The sequence below is a fragment of the Dromiciops gliroides genome, chromosome 5 (assembly GCF_019393635.1).
Source record: "Dromiciops gliroides isolate mDroGli1 chromosome 5, mDroGli1.pri, whole genome shotgun sequence".
Taxonomy (NCBI): Eukaryota; Metazoa; Chordata; class Mammalia; order Microbiotheria; family Microbiotheriidae; genus Dromiciops; species Dromiciops gliroides.
The window spans coordinates 156797968-156823752 of record NC_057865.1 but is presented as its reverse complement, the minus strand read 5'-3'; the positions used below and the strand labels follow the sequence as shown (position 1 = coordinate 156823752).

Sequence of the window (25785 nt, the reverse complement as noted above, 5' to 3'; positions counted from 1 at the left end):
ATTGCCCCAGCATACATATAAACACACACATGCATATATAAAATGTATATGTGTATATGCATAAACATGTATATACATTTACATGTGTGCACTTGCATACATTCACACTTGTGTTTATTTTGTGTGTGTATATACAAAAATGCATACATATGTGCACAAATGTGTGTATATGTATGTTTGGGCAGATAGGTGGTACAGTGGATAGAGTACCAGCTTTCAAGTCAAAAGCACCTGAGTTCAAATCCTGACCTTAGATGAGCTTTGTGTGTGTGAATGTGAATGTACATATCTATACAATCATAAAATGAATGCACACAAAGGCTCTACATAAACAATCCATAAAATAGCAAAACAGTACTGGGAAATAAATTGATATTTATTTTAAAAGTACTGTATTTCAGGAGAGCTATGTGGCACAGTGGATAGAGCACCAGTCCTGGAGTCAGGAGGACCTGAGTTCAAATCCAGATTCAGACACTTGACACTTACTAGCTGTGTGACCCTGGGCAAGTCATTTAACCCCAACTGCCTCAACAACAACAAAAAATTTTTAAAAATAAAAATAAAAAGTATTGTACTTCAATAAAAAACTATAGTTATGCCTCCAGATATATCTAATTTTCATTATGTACCTTACTATTGTCAAAAATTTTATTAATTTGTTTCCATTGAAGTCAATGAAAGTCATTTCATAAGCTGAAATGGGATAGAGATTAAAATAATGTTTCTCCTTACTTCCCTCCTTGTTGATCATTTGTTATCAGGGATTGCTGTCTGGGAATAGAAGGGAAGATGGATACTCTAGGAAATATAGGTGACATAAAAATGAATGAGGCCAATAAAATGATTTGAAAATAACCAAAAGAAGTGTGAAAAAAACCAGTAAGAAACATTCCTGGATCTTTCTAGTAGGAGTTCACCAGTTCACTAGTAGGAGACATTGTAGCTATATATTATTTTTCTACATAAAACTATGGATACAGGTATAGATATATTACATAGCCTTCAAATTATAATTTTATTGTAAGAACAGTTGTCTAAAACATACTTCTGAAATGTCAAAATCTCTTCATAATTGTCAACTTTTCAAACAGTTTTCTATTTGCTCAGAAGAGCTCTTCTTTCATGCACCAGAAAAGGGAGAAAAAAATATGAACTGATAAGTATTTATTATTGAGTTATTGCTTCATTATGCTTTAATTTTATATACTCAACCTATTCATGTTGAATTCTTTTTTTTTCTTTTGTAGGTTCAAGAATGGCTATGCTTAAACTGCCAGACTCAGAGAGCAATATCAGGACAACTTGGGGATATGGGCAAAATGCCACCTTCAACCCCACCTGTTTCTTCAGAGATTATACAAAAACCGTCAGCTGCGCCTCAGAGTCAGCCTTCTGTGACAGAGCAAACAACTCCGAAAACATCCTCAATGCCTCTCCAAGCAGCAGAAAAAAAGAAAGAACCAGAAGCACAAAAAGAAGATGAAAAAGTAGAAAAAGTGAAAGACATACCTTCGCTTGAAAAGAAGCCCCCATTGATAAGCACAGATGAAAAGCATGAGGAAAGCAAATTGAAAGACAAGATTATAGAACCTGATGATTTAGAAAAAAGGCCCAAAGAGGGACAGTCACAAGAGATAATGAAACCTCAGATGCCAGCTGCTAAAGAAAAAGCCTTAGATGTGGTGCCTCCTAAGGAAATACAGGAAAAACAAGACAAGACCAAGACAGAAGATTCAGCACCTGGAGTCCCCCAGGGTTTGTCCAAAGAAGAGGACACTCAGAAAAGAGATGCCCTTCCACAGGCAACACCATTAGTAAAACCTGATCAGGTGGAAACAGTGAAAGAAAAAATAGTAAGTGGCTTATTTGTTGCAGATATTGTTGTTTAGTTAAATGTTTACACAGAGTTTGTGTGCATATAGTTAATTCTTAACTAAAACACACAAATTCTTTTTAGAGACATCTACACATTCAAAATGTAAAGGAAGGTGACATAATTTTCAGTTACTTTGGATATGTCTTTGTATCCAAATTGTAAAAAAAATCTGGAAAATTCAGGACCAACCAAAAAAAATGGTTTTGTTTCTACTTGTTTTGATTTTTAAAAATTTATCAACCAATTATCCAAGTACACACTTATTAAACTTAAAGGCAGAAATTTAAGAGTTAATTTTCTTTGTGAAATCATCAGAGGCATAGATATATGGATAAATAGATACATAGAAAGATAAATGCACACACAGATTTCTTTAAGTTAATAGCAACTTGAATGTGTGTGTATGTGTGTGGATAGAGTGAGAGAGTTAGCATTAATGAGTGGGTGAGAGAGAGAGAGAGAGAGAGAGAGAAAGAATATGAGAATTCTTCAAGTCAACACCAACTTGAATTCACAGGTTAGGCTCCCAAGAAAATGACTACCTTGGCTTTAGGATACTTTATTAACACACACTCTTAAAATTGTAGCTCATGAGTCCCTGGTTATTCACTCCCTTTTAATAATAAATCAGTTGACATGATTAGTTCAAAGCAAAGGCTTTCACTAAAAGAAGACTTAAAAGAAACATGATAACTATCTTCAGGTTTTGGAACTTGATAAATGGATAGTGGGGCAGCTAGGTGGTGCAGTGGATAAAGCAACACGGCCTTGGATTCAGGAGGACCTGAGTTCAAATCTGGACTCAGACACGTGACATTTATTAGCTGTGTGACTGTGGGCAAGTCACTTAATCCTCATTGGCCTGCAAAAAAATAATAGATAGATAGATAGATAGATAGATAGATAGATAGATAGATAGATAGATAGATAAATGGATAATGATTCAATTACCACACATGTGCAAAAGGAATTAGGCTTTTTTGTAACTCCATAGGACTAATTATTAGCAAAAATTAGAAGTTGTAAGGATTTAGATTTTGACTTGACTTAAGGGGAAAAAAAACTTCCTTATCTTTGACCTATCCAGAAGTGAAATGGGTTCCTTCAAGAGGGAAAGAGTTGCTACTTAGTGGTGATCTTCAAGTAAACACTAAATAAACACCTTAGGTTTATTGTAGAGAGAATTCTTTCTCCAATACAGATTGAACTGGAATGGAAAGTTCCTAAATTTTGTTCATGAGGTCTGCTTTAAAATTCTAAGATTCTTCTGGGATTATATAATTCCATAATTAATTTTCTCACTTATCAATATTCTTCCTAATATGTGTGATTTCCAAAACTCAAAACAATTCTCCACATGTTTTGACGAGGTAGAATATACAATGAGACTATTGCCTCCCTGGATAATATGTTTCTTTTCATGGAATTTCATATTGTCTTAGATGCATGCATGCACACGTGTGCATATTTGTATATGCACATGCATGCTTATGTGTAAATGCATGTATGCTTGTGTAAATGTGTGCATACATGCATACAGCTACCATATCACCCTAATTCTGTAAATAAATTCCAGGTATTCTGCAATAGTAGATAAAATTCTACAACTAGAGTCAGAAAGACCTGAGTTTAAATCCTGTTTCAGATACTGATTAGCTCTGTGATTATGGGCTAGACACTTAATCCTCTCAGCCTCAGTTTATCTGTTTAGCAGGGATAATAATAACACCTACTTTTCTCTGAGGATAAGATGATATCATGTATATAAAAATCTTTTAAAACCTTAAAGTGCTATGTAAATGTAAACTATCATTAATGGGAAAGTGTCATTGTTCAAGGTATAAGGTTTTCTAGTGACAAGCAGTTTAGCACTGCACAATTGCTCAAATGCAATCTAATCCTATGTCCTCTTCTGATTGCCTTCCTTTACAAATTTTAAATAAGATCCTACATTTGCATTTCATCACATCCTGCTGCTCTGCCATAATCACTTTTTGGAGAAGAAGGATATTTTTGAGGAAAATGCATATTCTCTTTAATGGAGGTTATCGATACAAACATAGGTGTACTTTGCTTTATGAACTATATATGGACTTAAAAGTTAAATGCAATAGGCTGTACAAAGGATTTTTTTTAAACACAAAACTACCATGATCATGTCTATGTGTAAGAAAGATTTTCCTGGTAAGGTAGGAAGAATAGCTTTGTGGGAGAGGAGGTACCTAATATGTGCTTTTTCTATCAGATTAGATTAGATATAGAATCTATAAAACTTGGTAACCAGTTAGGATATAAGGGTGATGGAAATAAATAGTAAACATTAACTCCAAATAATAATGATAAATGGTAACAGCTAACATTTATATAGTGCTTTAAGGTTGTTGTTTCTTTAAGTACTTTGTATATATGATAATTCTATAAGATGAAGTGAATGACTCTAGTACAGATAGAAATTGTGTACTCAGAAGAAAGAACAGGTTTAGGAGGAAAGCTAGTGAGTCTAGTTGTATAAACGATGGACATGAATGCTATTGAATCCACAGGAGAACTGAGAGATGCAGATAAAATACTTAGGAATTAACACCAGAGAACCATAATATTTAGAGTGCTTACTTTACACACCTCTACTACCATCTTCCACATGCTTACAGCATCAGGAGAGCACAAGTAAATTCACAAGCTGTTGCCAGGTCTGCTATAGGTTAGGGACTCACTACTGCAGTGACCCTGTTGAAGATCCTTTGCTTTCCTATACCTTTAAGAAGGAGCAGATTCTATTTCAATGCAATTTAGTTCTGTAATCATTTCTTAACAGCCTTTTTTTTTCTTTGTTAGACACTGTGCTAGGATTACAAAAATAAATTTAAAAAGAAACAAAAACAAAAAAGAAAAGAAACAAAGAAATAAAGACAGTCCCTGTCATCATGGAGCTTAGCATTTAATGGGGGCAGACAACACACACAAGATAGCTAGAAAGGAAGAGGAAGGTAGATGGGGAAGACACATCTCGTTTCATGGAGTTCAGACCAAGCAGAGCTGCAGATAGAAAGTGGAGTGACTTTATTCACTCATAAAGTAAAAGAGATGAGTAGAGGGTTCTGGTAAGGTTGCAGTCTGGAAGGCAGTTCCAGAACTGAAGAAAAGTAGATAGTGGGGACAGAATTGGTGAATCATCACAAGGGCTCTGAGGTAGCTTTGTAGCCCAGCCTTGGACATATATCCATAAGCAAAATGAGAAGGACCAGAAAGTAAGATAGGATAATATGTAAAGAATTGAAACACTATTAAACATAGTGTTTCACTCCATAGATGATAGATAGATAGATTATAGACAGACAGAAGATGATAGCTAAATACATGATAGATTAGATAGATAGATATAGACATATATAGTGTTTATACACACACCTCAATAAAAGTCCATCTCACAGATATATCAACAGCATATCCCAAAATTCAAAGAAAGAATGAGTAAATTAATAAAGAAAATACAACGTTCTTTTTAACAAATTATAATACAAAGGAAAATAAACTGACTAATGAAAGACAGACTCTTCTAGACTCACCAGAGGGCATGAAACAATAAGAAATCCTGGAATGGCTCAAAAGAGAAATGAAATCAGGGCAGCTAGGTGGCACAGTGGATAAAGCACCGGCCCTGGATTCAGAAGGACCTGAATTCAAATCCGGCCTCAGACACTTGACACTAGCTGTGTGACCCTGGGCAAGTCACTTGAACCTCATTGCCCCACAAAAAAAGAGAGAGAAATGAAATCTATAAAATTTGAAAGAATTTATGCCAGAAATTATAGTTCTTTGTGCAATTAAAAAAACCCAAACAATTAGCAATTTTTAAAAAGAAAATGAATCCATGATGAAGAATCTTTCCAAAGACAAATTTGGAACACAAGAATACTGAAATAGAAGAAAAGTTGTCAGAAAAGAAAAAAAATCAGTAACCTTGAGAGAACATATGAGTTCTAGACAATCCATTACAACTGACTTTGAAAATAGGTGAACACAGATAACTTAGTGGTTGTAGGTCTTGCAAACATGACATTAAAGAAAGAAACAAATTTTGATACCATAATATAAGACACATTAAAAGAAAATTTCATTTGTCTCAATATATACACGAAAACTTCAATCAAGAGGAAACAGCCACCTACATACATTTAATAAATTCAGTGAAAAATATCAAGTTTTGTGAGCATCCAGGTTAAAACCTTCAAATATGAAGGAAAGGAAATTTTAATAACAGAGGATTAGTCTATAGCCATGAGAAATTGAAGGAGGTGATGGAATAGTATATTATAAAAGGCAATAGAGCTTAAAGTATAACCCAAAATTATATACCCTGAAAACCTGAACATAATCTTTTTTTTTTCAAAAAAGGTTGGACATTTGACAAAAGACACTTAAAGCATTCTTGAAAAAACAAAACCACAACATTATAAATAAACAAAATATTAAGTTTATAAATAAAACAATACAAGATAGATAAATTAGTAAAACCAAGGAAAGACTAAATAACCTCTTGTCTTAGAAGTTATGGTTAAGAGGGAAATAGGGAGAGACAGAGATAAGGAGAAATAATGAGAGAGAGAGGAGGGAGGAAGAGGGGAGGAGAAAGAGGGGGAAGGGGAAGTAGAGGGGGAGGGAAATATTTACCAATGGCTGGTTTTGTTCTTATTTTAAAAACAAAGAGTGATATTTAAGTTGTTTTTTTAAAAAAGACATAGAAAAGGGGCAGCTAGGTGGCACAGTGGATAGAGCACCGGCCCTGGAGTCAGGAGTACCTGAGTTCAAATCCGGCCTCAGACACTTAACACTTACTAGTTGTGTGACCCTGGGCAAGTCACTAAAAAAAACAACAAAACAAACAAACAAAAAAAAAACATAGAAAAGAGTTAAACAGAACCTAAAGAATTAAATGCATAGAAGGTTTGGGAGAGCTGAGCTGAGACATCATGGGATAAAGTCCCTGCTGTTGGATGTAGTTACACTGAGAGTTTCCCTAAAGCTGCATAAGGGCAAAATGGAATAGGGACTGTATCCCTAACAAGGTCATGAGTGGACAATAAAAAGATCATGATTTGTATAAGTCCAAGCAATAGAGAGGGTAATGGTGGTGTTGCAGCTGGAAAATGAGAAAGGTAGTAAAGGGTAAGAATTGAGTCTGGGGTACTGGAATCTCACCCTACTTGGTTGGGGAGAGATATTCCCACTGACTATCATTCCTATGGTGGAAGAGCTGTATACTTGCAATGAGATGGGAAACTCATGTTAGATTTTTCTATGGAGAGTTTGAGCATAGGGAGACCTTCTTCCATTTAAGAGTGTTGTGCTTTCACGGGTATTATCTCACTCCAGAAGTAATACATGAATCCCCTGTAACCTAGCAAGTCACTTAACCTTTCTATGCCTCAATTCCTGATTTGTAAAATGAGAGATTTGGAATCAGTGATATCTCAGTTCCCCTCCAGCTCTGTATAAGATTCTATAATATTGGGAAATGTATGTGATGCAAAAACAAACAAAAACAAAAAAAGACTAACATGTAAAATGAAAAATCTTTGAAAGATTTTATTTAGTGAAGATCATAGTTATCTATTTTATGCCCTATCTCTCTACTATATGTATAACCAGGAATTATAAGCTGGGCTTTTTAAAATGACTGGTTTTTTTTTTTAATGGAGGAAGGACATTTGTAATCTTCATGAGGATAGATAATATGTAATAGCATCCGTCCCTAGTCCCAACGTAGTGCTAAACCCAGAGGAAGATTAATGCTTAAGAAAGGTTATTGGGGGTAGCTTGGTGGTGCAGTGGATAAAGCACCAGTCCTGGATTTAGGAGGACTTGAGTTCAAATCTGGCCTTAGACACTTGACACTTACTAGCTGTGTGACCCTGGGCAAGTCATTTAACCCCAGTTGCCCTGCCCCCCCAAAAAGATTATTAATATAAGCTTCATTTTGTATTTTTCCTCTATATACCCCCACATTAAAACCAAATTAGATTACCATTCCCAATGTACACCATGTGATTTACCACTTGTGGTTTGGCTCATGCCATTCCATCTTTGAGAAGTAGCATGAAGTAGTGGGTAAAGAGCTAGCCTCAGAGCCAATAATATTGGGGCTCAAGTTCCATTTCTGACACATGCTAGCTGTGTCATCCTGGACAAAATGATGTAACCTCTCTTTGCTACTCTAGGCCACTCTCTTAACGCTAAAAATTTCAGAGAATGTGCCTACCTTCTCTGACAGAGAAATAATAGGACCATAAATTTAGAGCTAAAAAGGACTTTGAAGGCCATCTCAACAAACTGCCTCATTTTACAAATAAGGAAAATAAGGCACAGAGTGGTTAAATAACTTGCCAAGGGTTGCACAGCTAGCAAATGCCTGAGTCAGAATTTGAACCCAGATTGTCTCTACTCCAAATCTAGTACTCTAGCCAATCCTTGAGTTTTTTCATCCAGGTTATCCCTCTATCAATGAAATCAAAGGTCCAGTCTCTCTCCCACTCCCTACCCTCACCTCACTCCTTTTAAATAAAATATACTGTTTATTTCCACTTATCAAAATCCCATTCATACTTCAGAGCCCCACTAAGTTTCAATAGCCTCCATGTTGCTAGAAATTATTTCTCCCTTGTCTGTCAATAGCATTTTACATGTTTATTGTGCTGCTTCCCACATACTACCTTTCATTGTCATTACTTATGTTTTTGTGTTGTTTCTATGATTAGTCATAATGTAGAGACAATGTCCATATCCTTTTCATATTCCTTGTTTGCTTTGCTTGTTTATTTTCTTTTTTAAATTTTGGAAGAAAACAAGCATTTCCATAACATAGTACCCCCCAAAAGATGATTATACATGAAATTTCAAATCTACTATGCACAACTTCCTTGTTTTTCAAATATACAACAAAATTATCATGTAAATTTCTTTTCTTTCTTTCCTCATCCCACCCTAGAGATGGCTACCTTTAGACACAAATAGGTATACATGTAAGTGCGTGTGTGTGTGTATATATATGTATATATATATATGTATATGTATGTATATATGTGTATATGTATGTATATATACAAATAAGTACATATATGTAAAATTATTCTATTCTATATTTTTATTTATCAGTTCTTTCTCTAGATGCAGGTAGAGACTTTCTTCATATGTCCTTTATGGTTAATTTGGGTATTTATAATAGAAAAAATAATTTGTTCATTTAAAGTTGTTTTAAAACATTATTGCTGTTACTGTATACAATGTTCTCTTGGTTCTGCTCATTTTGCTCTTCATTATTTCATGAAATTCTTTCCATGTTTTTTTTTTTCTAAAATCATTGAGCTCATCGTTTCTTATAGGCCAGTAGTATCCCATCACAATCATATACCACGACTTGTTCAGCCATTCCTCAATTGATGGGCATCCCTGGAATTTCCAATTCTTTGACACCACAAAGCGAGCTACTATAAACATTTTGTAACATACAGGTTCTTTTCCTTTTTCCCTAATCATCTTTGGAAATAGACTAATAAGTGGTATTGCTGGCTCAATGAGTATAAGTAATTAAAAAAATTTGTTTAGCAAGTTGTTATTAAACCTTATAGAATTATTTTTTGCAATTAATAACCACAATCAGTATATAATATCAAATTTTGTTTAACATTTTTAGAATTAAAATCTAGTCGGGATTCTATCTTCTCTATCAATATAGATTTAAAGGAAATGTTGGTGTATGTTTGATTCAGTATCAAAAAAGATACCATACTTTTTGCCTATGTATAAGTTTTATGGCATCATTCAAACTCTTAACTTTTTTTTTTTTGGCGGGGCACTGGGGGTTAAGTGACTTGCCCAGGGTCACACAGCTAGTAAGTGTCAAGTGTCTGAGGCTGGATTTGAACTCAAGTGCTCCTGAATCCAGGGCCGATGCTTTATCCACTGTGCCACCTAGCCGCCCCTCTTAACTTCTTTAAATGGATACTTCTAATATTTACTAACCAGACAGCAAAATGTGAATATGGTTCCAACTATTTCACTGATTCAGAATTAAAGGGGACTAAATTTTTTGGTCAGTTTGAGTGGCCAAAACCAATCCTCCACAGCTATGCTCCAGGGTACCTGGGAATGAGTACTAATCTTTCCTGATGAGACATGGTAAGCAGGAAAAAAAAAAATGAATTCTTCAATCCTATTCAATCTTGGTGCCAAATAGGAGGAATCAATTCTACTATTACTCTGTATCTAGATAGATCAAAAGTGAAGGATCCTGGCAGAGTAAAGCGATAACACCTGAAAGTACAGATAACACCTGAAGACAGGGCCTTTTATTTAGGCTAGATTTTTTTTTTCTCCAACTCAGTGATAGTAGAAAGTCTGTAAGAAGCCACAATCATAGAAATTTGTACACAGTTATTCTTGCAAATGTAGAATTTCACAACCTATTCTGTTACCAGAGACTATGATAGGATAGAAAAAACCCTTCCATACTTGATTTATTAAATACTTTCTAGCTGCAGTTCTTCCTGTTCTTGTATGACCGCATATGCTGTGTAGAATGTGACAGTGTAAAACTGAGATAAAAATGCAATCTAATTCCCCCTTTTTTTTCTACTCCTGAGTAGCAAGTGAAAATGAAGCTTAGACTCTAGTGACTTTAAATAATCGTTTCATCTTGCCACAGCAGAAAAACCCAAGTGGTCATAATTCTCAACATGGGAACAATGCAATGCATTATTAAAATACAAGTTTTTGTGTAATAGATTTTAATGGTAACCTGCTTTCAAAGCCAGAGAGAAAATGTGTTTCTCAAAGGACTGTACAATAATATTGCAAGCAAGAAAACATTAAATGCTTTAACCACACTTCTTCCTACTCACCACCTCCTTCAAGAGTAACAAATCATAAAGTCTTCACATAAATGCTAAATACTAATAACTTTATTTTCATGCAAGATTCACATCTCATTTGAAGTGCTGTTATGTTCAAAGATGGATATGCTGAAATACAATTAAGTCTTGGTTATTCATTTAAATAGGGACAAGGTGCATAAATAAATTAAGTACAAAGGAATTTTTAGGATAGGTTTCAAGAGCATTTTTCATCTTTTCCTCAGTTTTCATTTTTCTTGAGATTTCTCAAAAATTCCCCCTTTCTACTAAGAGCAGAAGTACCTAGGAACATATCCCCTGATGATACATTGAAAAAAAAAAAAGATGGTCTTCCCTTCCTAAAATCATCTCTCCTTGAAATGATTTCTTTCCTTGAACGTCACATAGGTTTACATCTTGTCATGTTTTTACAATGCTTTATTCTGTAATCTATTTATTGATGCATAGGCCCTCAGGCTTCTCAGATGTCTCAAGGAATGGACCATGCTTTATATATCTTTGTATTCCTTCCAGCCTTTAAGATAATTCTTGCACATAATTGTGTTGTTGTCAAGTCATTTTAGTTGTATCTGACTCTTTGTGACCCTTTTTTGGTGTTTCCTTGGCAAAGATATTAGAGTGATTTCCTTTTCCATTTTCTTCTCCAGCCTACTTTATGGATGAGGAACTGAGTTAAATAGAGTTAAGTGACTTGCCCAGGGTCATAGAGCTAGTAAAGGTCTGAGACTGGATTTGAACTCATGAAAATGAGTCTTCCTGATTCAAAGCCCAGTGCTTTTATCCACCGTACCAACTAGCTGCCCATGCACATAGTTGGTATTTATTAAATGTTTCTTGAATTGAATTACATTATACTGAAAACAGGATCTGGGTCTTCCTGCTGGTTACGAAATTGCCTGGGAGAAGGCATTTTTCTCTCCTCGTATAAAGCACATAAAATACTGGTAAATTTATGACATCTTTACCTCTAAATAATTAAGGAATTAACAAACCTGGGTTTTATATCTTTTTGCTCTGTGTTTTGTCTTGTTTGGGCAAGTTAATTAAGTTAGATAAAAGATGCAATTTAGGCTGTTTATGGGTATTATAGCATTCTGCATCTAAAGGCAAAAGGGAACGCAGAGACTGTTTCTTTCAAACCCCTCATTTGACAAAGGAGCAAAATTGAGGACCAGAAAGTTAAATTTTCCTAAGGTCACCCATGGGCATCATCCAAGATAGGAGAGGGACCCAGCTCCTCTGACTTCAAGGCTAGTGCTCTTTTCACTATGGGTTTTCCAGTTAATTACCTACACACTTCCAAAGACATAAATGGCAGTGTGCCCCTCAACTAGCTATCTTATACATGTATTCCTTCAGTCATGGTAGGCAACAATGACAGCTGGTATAAATACCATTAAGAACTTGTCTAAAATTAGAACATTATAATTAAATATTAATGGCAACACATTTTGGTAAAGAGAATCATGAGGGCTAAAAGTAAGTAGAACTTCATCAAGGGATGGGCCAGAACAAACAAAGATACTATGATATGACTAACTATGATAATGAATGATCTAGAAGAGAGGTTGGATTTGCAGACCTCAGGCAGCAAGCAAGCAGTCCCTAACTGCCCCCCCTCTTTCAAAAAGATCATAATAAAATTGAAAAATGTTTAAAAAATAAATAAAAATATAATGCAGCACAGATAATGCTAATTTGTAGTTTTTTAAGTCAATATGCCACTCACAGAAAAATGTTTTAAGTATGACACCACTAATCTCGAATATCATATGGAAATATAGTTTAAGTCAATGTGATTTTTCTCCCCATCAAAATATGTGGCACATAGTTATGAGTATTAAAGTTTCAATTCATGAACTGAATGCCACTGAGTTTGGTATATCTATATTTTTTATCATGAGTAAAGAAGCTAAAATCTTTTGCATTTTAACAAAAAATTATAATATCCTCGAAAGTGAATAGTTGGCTTTTATTTGAATAGAGTAACACAGTAGTTCCAATTAGCAATCTACATGCATTTAATTGAATGCTGCCTTCTTTAAAATGTTTAAAAGTTTAACCATAGATATTATTCAATAGAAATTCTTAGGACCAAAAAGGTCTTGGAAATTAGCTTTTTGCTGCAATGATATTAACGATTTTCAGTTCAGTCATTTTTCAGTCATGTCCAACTCTTTGTGACCGCATTTGGGGTTTCTTGGCAAAGATACTGGAGTGGTTTGCCATTTCCTTCCCAAGCTCATTTTACAGATGATTAGAGACTTACTAATTGTTTTTCAATTCTATTTAAGTATGTGCCAGTGGCCAAATATCACCTTTATAAAAGGTCATTGAAGACAAATTAAATCAGTGAAAAGTCATTGATAAAGCACAGATTCATATTATAAAAAAACTAATATCTTAGTGGCAGCATGTATATCTTTTTTGTGTGTATACATGTGTGTATGTTTGTGTATGAACATTATTTGATAGATATGTTGGCAGCAATAAAAAAGCCCTGGTCTTGAAGAGCCAAAGATACATGAATTTAAGTCCCATATCTGATTTATACAGACTCTGTGATCCCAGAAGTCACTTAACCTCTTGAAATGTTAGGGAATTCTCAAATTATAGTTTGCAGAGAAAATACCAAGCTACATTAGTAAAGGGAGTTTTTTTCATCCTAGAATTCTCTAGATAATTGAAATCACACATTCATTACCTATTATCTATCTATATGTATGTATGTGTGCATATATATAACATTAAATAAATGTACAGAAACTGGAACTTTATTCTATATTGTTCACATAAATTACAAATCATACTGCAACATGAGTATTTTAAAATATAAGAATGATTAATATTTTCTTGACAATCCCTTAGGGAAAGCATAATTTGATGGTCTTTCTCATGTTGGTTGTTTACTGATGTGTTGTTGAAAGGGAAAGTGGGGTAGAAAGGAAAGATAAAGGATTTACAAACAGGATGGTATACAGGATGGCCTATGCAAATATATTCAATTTACATATGAATGAGTGAAAACATTTTTTTTTATGTGACTAAACTGATTTTTTTGTTGAATATTCCGACCTTATGTCCTTTTCAAATGTGTTTCTCTTAAAATGGGAGTGGGTAGATGGTTAAAAAGACAGCATGAGGGGCAGCTAGATGGCGCAGTGGATAAAGCACTGGCCCTGGATTCAGGAGTAACTGAGTTCAAATCCGGCCTCAGACACTTAACACTTACTAGCTGTGTGACCCTGGGCAAGTCACTTAACCCCAATTGCCTCACCAAAAAAATAAAAATAATAAAAAGACAGCATGATAGAAGCCTTTCAACTGTATGCCTTATTTTTCTAATGATGACAAAGGCTTGTAAATACAGAAGATTATTATTTTCCTGAAGATAATTCAGTAAGGTCAAAGGAAGATCTTAATCTAGTATATCTTCCTCTAGAAGGGGTAACTTGAGCTGTATGTGTTTTTCTCATCTTATCAGTTGAAGAGAAATGTTTCCCTATCATGTGTGATCTTAAGTGTTCACAAATCTGATAAAGGCCTTTGATATTAACTATAAATTGCCTTCCAACAATAGCCTGAAATAATATTGCTAAAATATATTAATATAGAATATTGAGATCGGATATAGAACTGTTATCTTAAAAATCTTTTACATCATTAATTTAAATCATCTAAAATATAAAAGTAGTTTTCCATAAAGATTGAATGGCAGGGCAGCTAGGTGATGCAATGGATAAAACACTGGCCTTGGATTCAGGAGGACCTGAATTCAAATCCAGCCTTAGACATTAACACTAGCTATGTGACCCTAGGCAAGTCATTTAACCCTCATTGCCCCGCAAAAACAAAAACAAAAATACAAAAAAGATTGAATGGCCTTCTCCTTCTCCTTCTCCTTCTCCTTCTCCTTCTTCTTCTTCTTCTTGGCAATGAGGGTTAAGTGACTTGCCCAGGGTCACACAGCTATTCAAGTGTCAAGTGTCTGAGGCTAGATTTGAACTCAGGTCCTCCTGAATCCAAGGCTGGTGCTTTTATCCACTGCACCATCTAGCTGCCCCATTTTTTTTTCTTCTTAAAAAAAAAAGGACATATATCTTGGAAAATAAAATTCTAAAAAAAAAAAAGAAAGAAAAAAAAAGAAAAAAGTTTTATTTCATCTAGTGTTTAGGCAAATTCATTATAACTTTTTTTAATTGATACTGGGAAAAGCTATCATCAAATGGTGCAAGTAACAAAAATATAAAATGCTTTTTTATCTTAATATCAGGAGCATTTTTTAAATGTTTTAAAAATCCATTACAAAAATTAATGTGATTATTGCTGAGTTTATGAAACAATAGCTAGCTTTTTTTGTTGACCGTTTTGTTGGGTTGTTTTATTTGTTGTTGGTTTTGGTTTTGGCGAATGGAAGGAAAGGTTTGATACTAGGGAACATAGGTTTCCAGTTCCACTTTCATTAGTTTCAATAGGACACAGCTAAAATGACATCATTATAGAAGATTTTACACATTTAAATTACACTTTAACATACCTACATTTCTCATTTTTCTTTTCCTTATGCCCTATGAAGTAATCACGGCAGTACCTCTCTACCTGTTTTATAACTGAAGAAATGGAGTGCCAAAGAAGTTTAGTGACTTGCCCAAGATCATTGTCAGAATCACAGACACTCAAAATTAGTTTAAGCTATTTTGTGCATGAGAGGTCCTTCTAAAACCCTGACAAATATCCATGTTTCCTCTGTTTGGGCAACTTGGCTCTCTCTTCATGCAACCTGAGATTAAGTTAGTTTTTTTTTACTGCCATGTCTCATTATTACAACATTTTGAGTTTTCATTCTACTACAACTCCCATGCCCCCTAATCAATTACTAAGTTGCAGAGCCAACACCAAAACTGGTTTTCTGACTCTGTCATGCTGCAGAACTATGGAAAATTCTAGTTGAGTAGATATTCATGCTTATCTCGAAATATACTATTAAATAAATACTCTGAATATAATGCTGTATATATATGCAAAGAGTCAGTGTGTATACACACACACACACACACACACACACACACACACACACACACAGAAATTGGAGGGAAAGCACTAAATGCAAAACCCTGACTCTAGTCTCTACTATCTATTGAGTCTTGGCAAGCCAATTCCCCTCTCTAGGCCTTTGCTTCTTAATCTTTGAAATGAAAGGGTTATTTAAGACAAAAATTGAAATTCAATCACATTTTATATAAAAGGGAATAATAAAATAAATGGCATAAACATATAGTTGCCTTCTAAATTGTTATTCATACGAAATTAACCTCTAGTAGAAAAAGCTATCATCAAATGGTACATCAAATGGTACAAAATATGTTAATTCTTGGTGGGGTTTTTTTTTCAGTAAGATGAAAACTATTAAATCAGTAACATTTTTGAAATGTATTGATAATTTAACCGCAGTTCTTATGAGAATTGCTAAATATTTCTCAAATGAAATAGTTGGAGGGCATAAAGATGATAAATATAGTAATTTGGTAATATTAAGTTTTGATATATCTTTTTTTTCCTAGGAAAAGGAAGATGACAAATCAGATACATCAAGTTCTCAGCAACAGAAAAGCCCTCAAGGTTTGAGTGACACAGGCTATTCTTCTGATGGAATATCAGGTTCCCTTGGTGAAATTCCAAGTCTTATCCCAGGTGATGAAAAAGATTTGCCACAGGAACTCAAAAAAGATTCTCATTCTCAAGAAAGTAGTCCTACCAGTCCTTCTGATCTTGCAAAGTTAGAAAGTACTGTCCTGTCCATTTTGGAAGCTCAAGCTAATTCACTTGTTGAAGAAAAATCGGAAAAGAAAAAAGAATTATATGGTGGGCTTCCTGAGCAGCCCAGAGATCAACAGAAAACCAAGGATTTTCCTGTCACAATGGAATCTTATAGTTCAGAAGAAGAAGAGCTCAAGGAAGTTCAAGAAGAAAAGAAAGATACCCTTGTAAGAGGTGACAAAGAAAGTATTCCTTCCATAAAGGGCCTCAGAGAAAAAAGTGACTTGGTAGATGATGTGACAGCTAGAAGGCAGCGTTATGATTCACTAGAAGATAGCAGTGAAAGTGAAAATTCCCCTGTCTCAAGAAGAAAAAGAAGAACGAGTGTTGGTTCATCCAGCAGTGATGAATATAAGCAGGAAGACAGTCAAGGATCAGGTGATGATGAAGACTTCATTAGAAAACAGATCATAGAGATGAGTGCTGATGAAGATGCCTCTGGTTCAGATGATGATGATTTCATCAGAAAACAACTCAAAGAAATCAGTGTTAGTGAGAGCCAGAAGAAGGAAGAAACAAAAGGAAAGGGGAAAGGGATAATTGGGAAGCACAGGCGACTCACCAGAAAAAGTAGTACAAGCTTTGATGATGATGCAGGGAGACGCCATTCCTGGCATGATGAAGATGATGAACCATTCGATGAAAGCCCAGAACTAAAATATCGAGAAACCAAAAGTCAGGAGAGTGAAGAACTCACTGTGACTGGTGGAGGAGGTCTTAGAAGGTTCAAAACTATTGAATTAAATAGCACAGTGACAGATAAATTCTCTGAAGACTCTGTGCAAAAGAAAACGAGTCTATATTTTGATGAAGAACCAGAACTTGAAATGGAAAGTCTTACAGATTCACCAGAAGATAGGTCACGAGGAGAAGGATCTTCTAGTCTGCATGCCTCCAGTTTCACACCTGGCACATCTCCCACATCAGTATCATCTCTTGACGAGGATAGTGACAGTAGCCCTAGCCACAAAAAGGGAGAGAGCAAGCAGCGTAAATCTAGGCACCGATCACATGGTCCTCTTCTTCCCACTATTGAAGATTCTTCAGAAGAAGAAGAGATGAGAGAAGAAGAAGAATTATTAAAGGAGCAAGAAAAACAACGTGAATTAGAACAGCAGCAAAGAAAGAGTTCCAGTAAAAAATCAAAGAAAGACAAAGATGAACTTCGGGCTCAAAGAAGAAGAGAAAGGCCAAAGACACCACCCAGCAACCTCTCTCCAATCGAAGATGCATCTCCCACAGAAGAATTACGTCAGGCTGCAGAGATGGAGGAGTTGCATCGTTCCTCTTGCTCTGAATATTCACCAAGCATAGAATCAGACCCAGAAGGGTTTGAAATTAGCCCAGAAAAAATAATAGAAGTGCAAAAAGTTTACAAATTGCCCACAGCTGTTTCTTTATATTCTCCAACAGATGAACAGTCTACTGCCATTCAAAAAGAAGGTGGTCAAAAGGTATTAAAAAGTGCCGAGGAAATGTATGAAGAAATGATGCAGAAATCCCACAAATCAAAAGCATTTCCAGCTCCAACAGAGAAGGATGAAGTATTTGAGAAGGAGCCATTGTATGGTGGAATGCTAATTGAGGATTATATTTACGAATCTCTGGTGGAAGATACATACAATGTTGCTGGTGACAGTAATCTATTAACAAGACAAGATGAGAGTAGTGAATTTATTCAGCCAGGAGGGAGAGACAGAAAAATGAGACTTCCAGAGGAAATCTATGAAGATCCTATGCAGAAAATCTCAGATTTGCAGAAAGAATTTTATGAGCTAGAGAGTTTACACTCTATGGTGCCTCAAGAAGATATTGTATCAAGCTCATATATAATCCCTGAGAGTCATGAAATTGTGGATCTAGGAACTATGGTAACATCGACAAGTGAAGAAAAACAGTTACTAGATGCAGATGCAGCCTATGAGGAGCTCATGAAGAGGCAACAAATGCAACTAACCCCAGGATCTAGTCCAACTCAACCAGCCACTGAGCATGATATAACAGAGCCTCCGATAGACTTTGACAGAATGCCAGATACCTCAATGACATCTAGTATTCTCTCAGGAGCCTCACTTACAGACTCAACTAGCAGTGCAACACTTTCTATTCCAGATGTGAAAATAACACAGCACTTTTCACCAGAGGAAATAGAGGATGAATATATAAGTGATTATACCAGAGAAATTCAAGAAATAATTGCCCATGAGTCATCAATCTTAGCATACTCTGAGCCCTCAGAGAGTGCAACATCTGTGGTACCATCTGACACACCTTCTCTTACATCATCCATTTCATCAGTTTGTACAACAGATAGCTCCTCACCTATTACTGCACCAGAGACCACAACTGCAGTTTTTACAGATACAATGGACCAAGTAGCTAAATTTCAGGATTCTGAAAAGATTCCATCATTACCTCCCTTTCCAGTAGACACAACAGTGTATTCAGGAATAGATAGATCTTTAGATGAGACTGCCCAAGTCCCACCTAAAACAATTGTTGATCATGTCACAATTTCACTTCCTGACATTCCACGGTCTGTCATAGTACCTGAAGAAGCCAAACTGAAGCAGTCTATTTCTGAATCTTTTTCTGTTGATTCATCTGTATCTGAAGAAGAAGATACAGTAAGGAAAGCTAAGAGTAAAAATGGAAATGGCGTCATGCTAGAAACTTACAAAGATAAAAGTAAGGTGCCTGTACCTTCACTACGTAGAATTAGCTCTATAGATTCTGTGCCTGCTCAACCACCTCCAAGTACCATTGCAGTTCCAGTTAGTGATCAAGTGTCAACAATTTCTTCTATATCTAGAGAGGTGATGGATACTCTATCGCAATTGCCATCTATGACATCTCCAGTTCCTTCTGTGATACCTAGAGCACCTCTCCTTTGGAGAAGTTCTTCTTTGGATTCATCTGCCCCACCTGCTCCCCCTCCTCCCCCACCTCCCCCACCTCCCCCACCTCCCCCACTCCCACCACCAACTCCACCTAAACCTGCTATTTATCCTAAAAAGAAGTCAGTGAAAGCTCCTCCAGTGACATCAGCTGCTATTGTACCTTCAGTCGACACTGTTGCTACTGTGGAGGCTACTGTGGAGGCTCCTGCTATCCCGAAGAACAATGTGACACCCGTAACAAAAGCATCCACCCCTGCACCACCTCCTGTTCCACCTAAGCCGTCTTCAATTCCGTCAGGACTTGTATTTACTCACAGGTCTGTTGAGGGAACCAAACCACCAATTGCTCCTAAACCAGTAATTCCTCAGCCTCCAATAACTACACAGATGCCAATGGATGCACATCCCAAGCCAACAGGTTTATCCTTAACCTCAAGTATGACGTTGAATTTAGTGACTTCAGCAGATTATAAATTGCCATCTCCTACATCCCCCTTGTCACCACATTCTAACAAGTCCTCACCGAGGTTTTCCAAATCACTGATGGAGACTTATGTTGTTATAACATTGCCATCTGAACCTGGAACTCCAACAGATTCTCTAACTAGTCAGGCAGTGACTAGCTGGCCTTTGGGATCACCTTCTAAGGAACTGGTTTCTGTGGAGCCTATATTTACTACAGTTCTTCCTGTGACAGGCATGGAAATTCAGAGCCTGTATACATCAGGTGCTTTACAGACTCTCTCTGCTGCCCCAGTGATGACACAGTCTTCATTCCATGTAGGCCCAGGCTCAGTAACTCCATTACTAACAAGTGAAGTGACCAAAACCTCAGTTTCATTAGCAGGCAGCACGGTTCCTAGTGTTGCTTCAAGTAGTGTTTCTATAACAATTCCTCCAGAGTCCATGCCTCAAGAACCCTTAGCATTAGAGAAACCAAGATATAAAGAAAATGGAAAGTTTCAACTCTTTGGGGATGTTATTGATCTGCGTATGGTACCAAAAGTTGATGGTGATATACCTGGAAGCTGCATGGATCTGTCTGCTTCTCAGGTGGATGTGAGAAGGCAGACCACAGCAAGTGAGGCATATGGCAGACAAATCAGCACTGTACAACCTGCTATTATAAATCTCAGTGCAACATCATCAGTAGTGACACCATTAGCTCTGGTCACAGAAACTATGGCTGTTGTGACTTGTACTACTAGCATAAGTCATACCACAAGCACAGAAAGCCTGGTTGGGACAGATCATTCTTTGATGACGCCACTTCAGTTAACAACTTCAAAACATGCTGAGTCTACCTACAGAAAAACAAGTGTCCAGGTCTTCCCTACCCTTAGGGAGGAAGCACCAATAAACTTATCTCTAGGTACTTCTGCCCATGCAGTAACACTGCCTGACACCAAACCTGTCACTGTACCTCCACCTAGTGTTACAAATGGATGGGCTGATCTTTCCACATCTCAGGAGCCCCAAGATGGTGGTGCAGTGGATCTCAGCACTACAAAGTCTCACCGAACTATGGTCACAATGGATGAATCTACTTCAGGTGTTGTGACTACTGTCATAGAAGATGATGAGAAACCAGTAGATTTGACTGCAGGAAGAAGAGCAGTTTGCTGTGATGTTGTTTATAAGTTACCATTTGGGAGAAGCTGCACAACACAACAGCCTGCAACCACTCTTCCAGAAGATCGTTTTGGTTACAGGGATGATCATTACCAGTATGATCGGTCGGGGCCATATGGTTATAGAGGCATTGGGGGCATGAAGCCTTCTATGTCTGACACGAACTTAGCAGACACTGGAGTTTTTCTTTACAAAAGTAAGAATACTTTTGATTATACTGGAGGGGCCGATACAGCAGTAGATCTAACTTCTGGAAGAATAACTACAGGTCAGTATGACACGGCAGCAGATCTTTCATTGAAATATCATTATGGGGTCGCTCATCTCATTTCAGGATGAATTTTTTTCCTTTTTTTTCCCATTATGTTTTTTTTTCCTTTCTTTTCAATGATATGGCAGCATATTGTGGAGTACACGTGCATTTTTTTTAATTTCCTCATTTTACTTATGTTCTGCCCAAACTGCCTGCATGTGCCTGCATGTTCAACGTTGCTTTCTCTTCGCATATAAGTAGGCTAAACTGTGGATTTGCATGCAGTTCTCTCCATTATGTTCATCAAGATGAGAGGGTTTTCAGGCGCACAAAGCACCATTCTTTCTTGGAACTGGACTATAACTCTACCCTGTATTTCAGGTGAGGTAATGGATTATTCAAGCAAGACCACAGGTCCCTATCCTGAGACTCGCCAAGTTATGTCAGGCACTGGGATTAGTGGACCACAGTATTCTACAGCAAGAATGACCCCTCCACCAGGATCCCAGTATGGCATGGGAAGTGTTTTGAGATCCTCCAATGGTGTAGTCTATTCTTCAGTAGCAACTCCAATCCCTTCCACATTTGCTATCACGACTCAGCCTGGCTCTATTTTCAGCACCACAGTGAGGGATTTGTCTGCCATTCACACAACTGATACAATAACATCTTTGGCTGCTTTGCAGCAAACCCAGCCTTTACCTAGATCATATGGTTTCCTAACGACAGGAGCATCTGATAAGGACAGTTCTGGGGCTGCTATAGATATCGAAACAAGCTTGCAAACTTTGACCGTGGAAGGTCTCACTGCTGAGGCCATTGATGTTATTCCCACTTTGACCACAGCATCTGAGGTATTTCCTGAAGTCCTGGGAGATGACAGTACTCTTGTCGTTGGGACTGAAGAAGATAAACAGCAGCAACTTGATTTGGAGCGGGAGCTCCTAGAGCTTGAGAAACTTAAACAACAGCGCTTTGCCGAGGAGTTAGAGTGGGAGCGACAGGAAATTCAAAGATTCCGAGAGCAGGAGAAGTTTATGGTTCAAAAGAAACTGGAGGAGTTGCAGTCTATGAAGCAGCACCTCCTCTTACAGCAAGAAGAAGAAAGGCAAGCTCAGTTTATGATGAGACAAGAAACACTAGCACAGCAACAGCTACAACTTGAACAAATCCAGCAACTTCAACAGCAACTTCACCAGCAGCTAGAAGAGCAAAAGATCCGCCAGATATACCAATATAACTATGATCCTTCTGGAACAGCCTCACCACAAACAACAACCGAACAAGCAATTCTGGAAGGTCAGTATCCAGCAGTGGAGAGCAATCAGTTTTGGCCTGCTGAAGATGTCACCACCACAGCTTCAGCTGTAGTGGCCATTGAAATCCCACAGAGCCAAGGCTGGTACACAGTTCAGTCCGATGGTGTTACTCAATATATTGCTCCACCTGGCATACTGAGTACTGTTTCTGAAATGCCTCTAAATGATGTTGTTGTGAAGGATGATAAACAACTTAAAAAGAGGACCTCTGGAGCCAAGCTGCGTGGTCAGTATGATGAGCTCGAGGAAACTGTGGGTGAAGATCCCCGGTGTTTTAAAAAGATAGTAGACAGTGGAGTACAAACTGACGATGAAGATGGAGCAGACAGAAGTTATACCAATAGGAGAAGAAGAAGTAAAAAGAGTGTGGATACGAGTGTCCAGACTGATGATGAAGATCAAGATGAGTGGGATGTGCCCAGTAGGTCCCGGAGAAAATCACGTCCTGGGAAATATAGTGATACTACCACTGAAATTGACAAGACCAAACCCCTTTCCAAGGTATCTAGCATAGCAGTTCAAACAGTAGCAGAAATATCAGTGCAGACTGAACCAGTTGGAACGATAAGAACACCTTCCATACGTGCTCGAGTAGATGCAAAAGTTGAAATAATCAAACACATTTCAGCTCCTGAAAAGACATACAAAGGTGGAAGTTTAGGATGTCAAACAGAGACGGACCCAGATGCTCAGAGTCCTCAGTATTTGAGTGCCACATCTTCACCCAAAGACAAGAAACGTCCAACACCTTTAGAAATAGGTTATTCATCTCATCTTCGGGCAGATTCCACACTACAGCTAGTACCATCCCCACCAAAATCTCCAAAAGTCCTTTATTCACCCATTTCTCCAATTTCACCAGGCAAAGCCTTAGAATCAGCCTTTGTACCTTATGAAAAACCCATCACTGATGATATCAGCCCTCAGAAAATATTGCACCCAGACATGGCAAAGGTTGCACCAGCAAGCCCAAAGTCTGCAAAAATGATGCAGAGGTCAATGTCTGACCCGAAGCCTTTGAGTCCAACAGCAGAAGAGAGTTCCAGAGTCCACTTTCAGTACACAGAGGGCTACTTGGTAAGAGTTAATTTGTTGGTGGTTTTTTTTTATATGATAGGTAATTTCGGTAGTTATTTAATATCAGGTATATATGTGCAGGGCTACATATTCACATTAAACCTATAGCTCATATAAGGTTGTCTCAATATAATTTGGAGAAAATATGGCAGTGAATAAATAATGTCATCTCATTACATACTGTGATTAGAGTAGCATATGTAATATTATGAGGCTGTGCCAGAAATAGTTTGATGTTTTTAGTTAATGATATAACAGACACTGCTTTGTGAATTTTGAGTGCTTTTAACAGGCATTTTTCTCTCTAGTGCCTATTATATTGTGTGTATTGTTTGCTTTTATGTATTTAAGTATAATTGCCACAAAATTGTATCCAAAAAGGTCAGGAAGACTATTTCTATAAAACAAGCTTAACAAATTTCCATGATGCTGGTCACTAGACAGTAACCATTTATTAAGTGCCTTTTATATATCAGGCTTTGGGCTAAGCACTAGAGATGCAAATAAAAACAAAAGACAGTCCCTGCCTTTGAGAAGCTCACAATCTAATGAGGAAGACAAAAATAAAGTTACCACATAAGGAATAAATAGAAAATATAGAATAATAGAAATAAGGCACTAGAATCAAGAGAGGTTGGCATAAGCTTTCTGTAGAGCATAGTATCTTAGTTGGAACTTAAAGAAATATAGGGGGCAGTCAGGTAGTGCCATGGATAAAGCACCAGCCCTGGATTCAGGAGGACCTGAGTTCAAATCCAGCTTCAGACACTTGACACTTACTAGCCGTGTGACCCTGGGCAAGTCACTTAATCCCAATTGCCCTGCAAAAACAAAAAAAAAGAAAAAGAAAAAGGAAAGAAAAATAGATAGAAAGAAAGAAAAAGAAATATAGGGAAGCCAGGAGGCAGAGATGAGAAGGGAGAAAATTTTGGGCATGGGCAACAGCCAATGAAGATGCTCTGAGTAAAGAGATAGAATCTCTCGTTTGTGGAACAGCAAGTAGACCAGTGTCACTGGGTCAAAGAATATATGGCAGGGAGTAAGGTATAAGAAAACTGTAAAGATCTCAGAGGCATAGAGTAAGGCCTAGGTTACAAAGGACTTTGAATGCCAAAGGATATTGTATTTTAACCTGGAGGTGATAGTGAGCCACTGGATTTTATTAACCACATGGCCAAAGACACTTTCAGAGCTGTTTTAGATGTTCTTAATAATTTTTAAGGGTGGAAAGGGATTCTGAAACTTAAAATTTAAGAACTGCCGATGTAAATGAGTCCCTCAAACTGATGAAGCATGGATAGATTGAACTTCAAGATATAAGAGAATATTTTGTTTTTCCTTTGGCTAAACCAAAGAGGTAGGTTTTTTGTTTTGTTTTGTTTTTTGTTTTTAATGAGGAGGATAGGTTGATAGAGTCTCAAAAATTCTATTCTTCAAATGTGTATAATAATTTTACATGTCTTATAGTTCAAGAACAGTTATAATAATCTATAGAGGTTTAAATATGTAGACATAGATATGTATTATTTATATATGTATGTACATATTTATTTATAATGAGCAATCTATGCATTTGCAAATACTTTAACAATTTTTCTACATAATTTGTTTCTTTTTAAAAATTACTCAGATTGAACAAAATTACATACCTCCTAAACATAATTAAATAAAGGCATTGCAAATACTAATTGAGAAGTAGTTATGCTGGGAATACAAAAGAATTTCAAAGAGCTGTGAGACAAAATTGAGCCTGGTGAAGAACAGCTTGTTGCGGCTATATCACTTGAGTGAAAATTCATGCTTGTCAGTTTACTCTTGGTTTTTGATCCTTAGATTGTGCCTCTGTCAATTCCCCACCCCCCAATCTTTGATGAGTTTCTAGGCTGGATATTAATTAACTTGCCCCTCATTGTAAAGAGTAGGCCTCTGCAGGCCTTGAGCATCCTAATGAGTAGTGACCTTTCCTGGACCCTATTATTTAGACTGTTCAGGCTTATTA

At 36.8% G+C, this 25785-nt stretch overlaps 1 protein-coding gene across 1 annotated transcript in view; it reads left to right on the top strand.

The window, feature by feature from the left end:
- Nucleotides 1-25785, top strand: part of PCLO (piccolo presynaptic cytomatrix protein) — a 591416-nt gene that overhangs the window by 272635 nt on the left and 292996 nt on the right. Inside the window, 3 exon segments of the mRNA XM_043967589.1 lie at nucleotides 1251-1856; nucleotides 16350-21405; nucleotides 21772-23786. Of these exon segments, the coding sequence (XP_043823524.1) occupies nucleotides 1251-1856; nucleotides 16350-21405; nucleotides 21772-23786 (7677 nt within the window).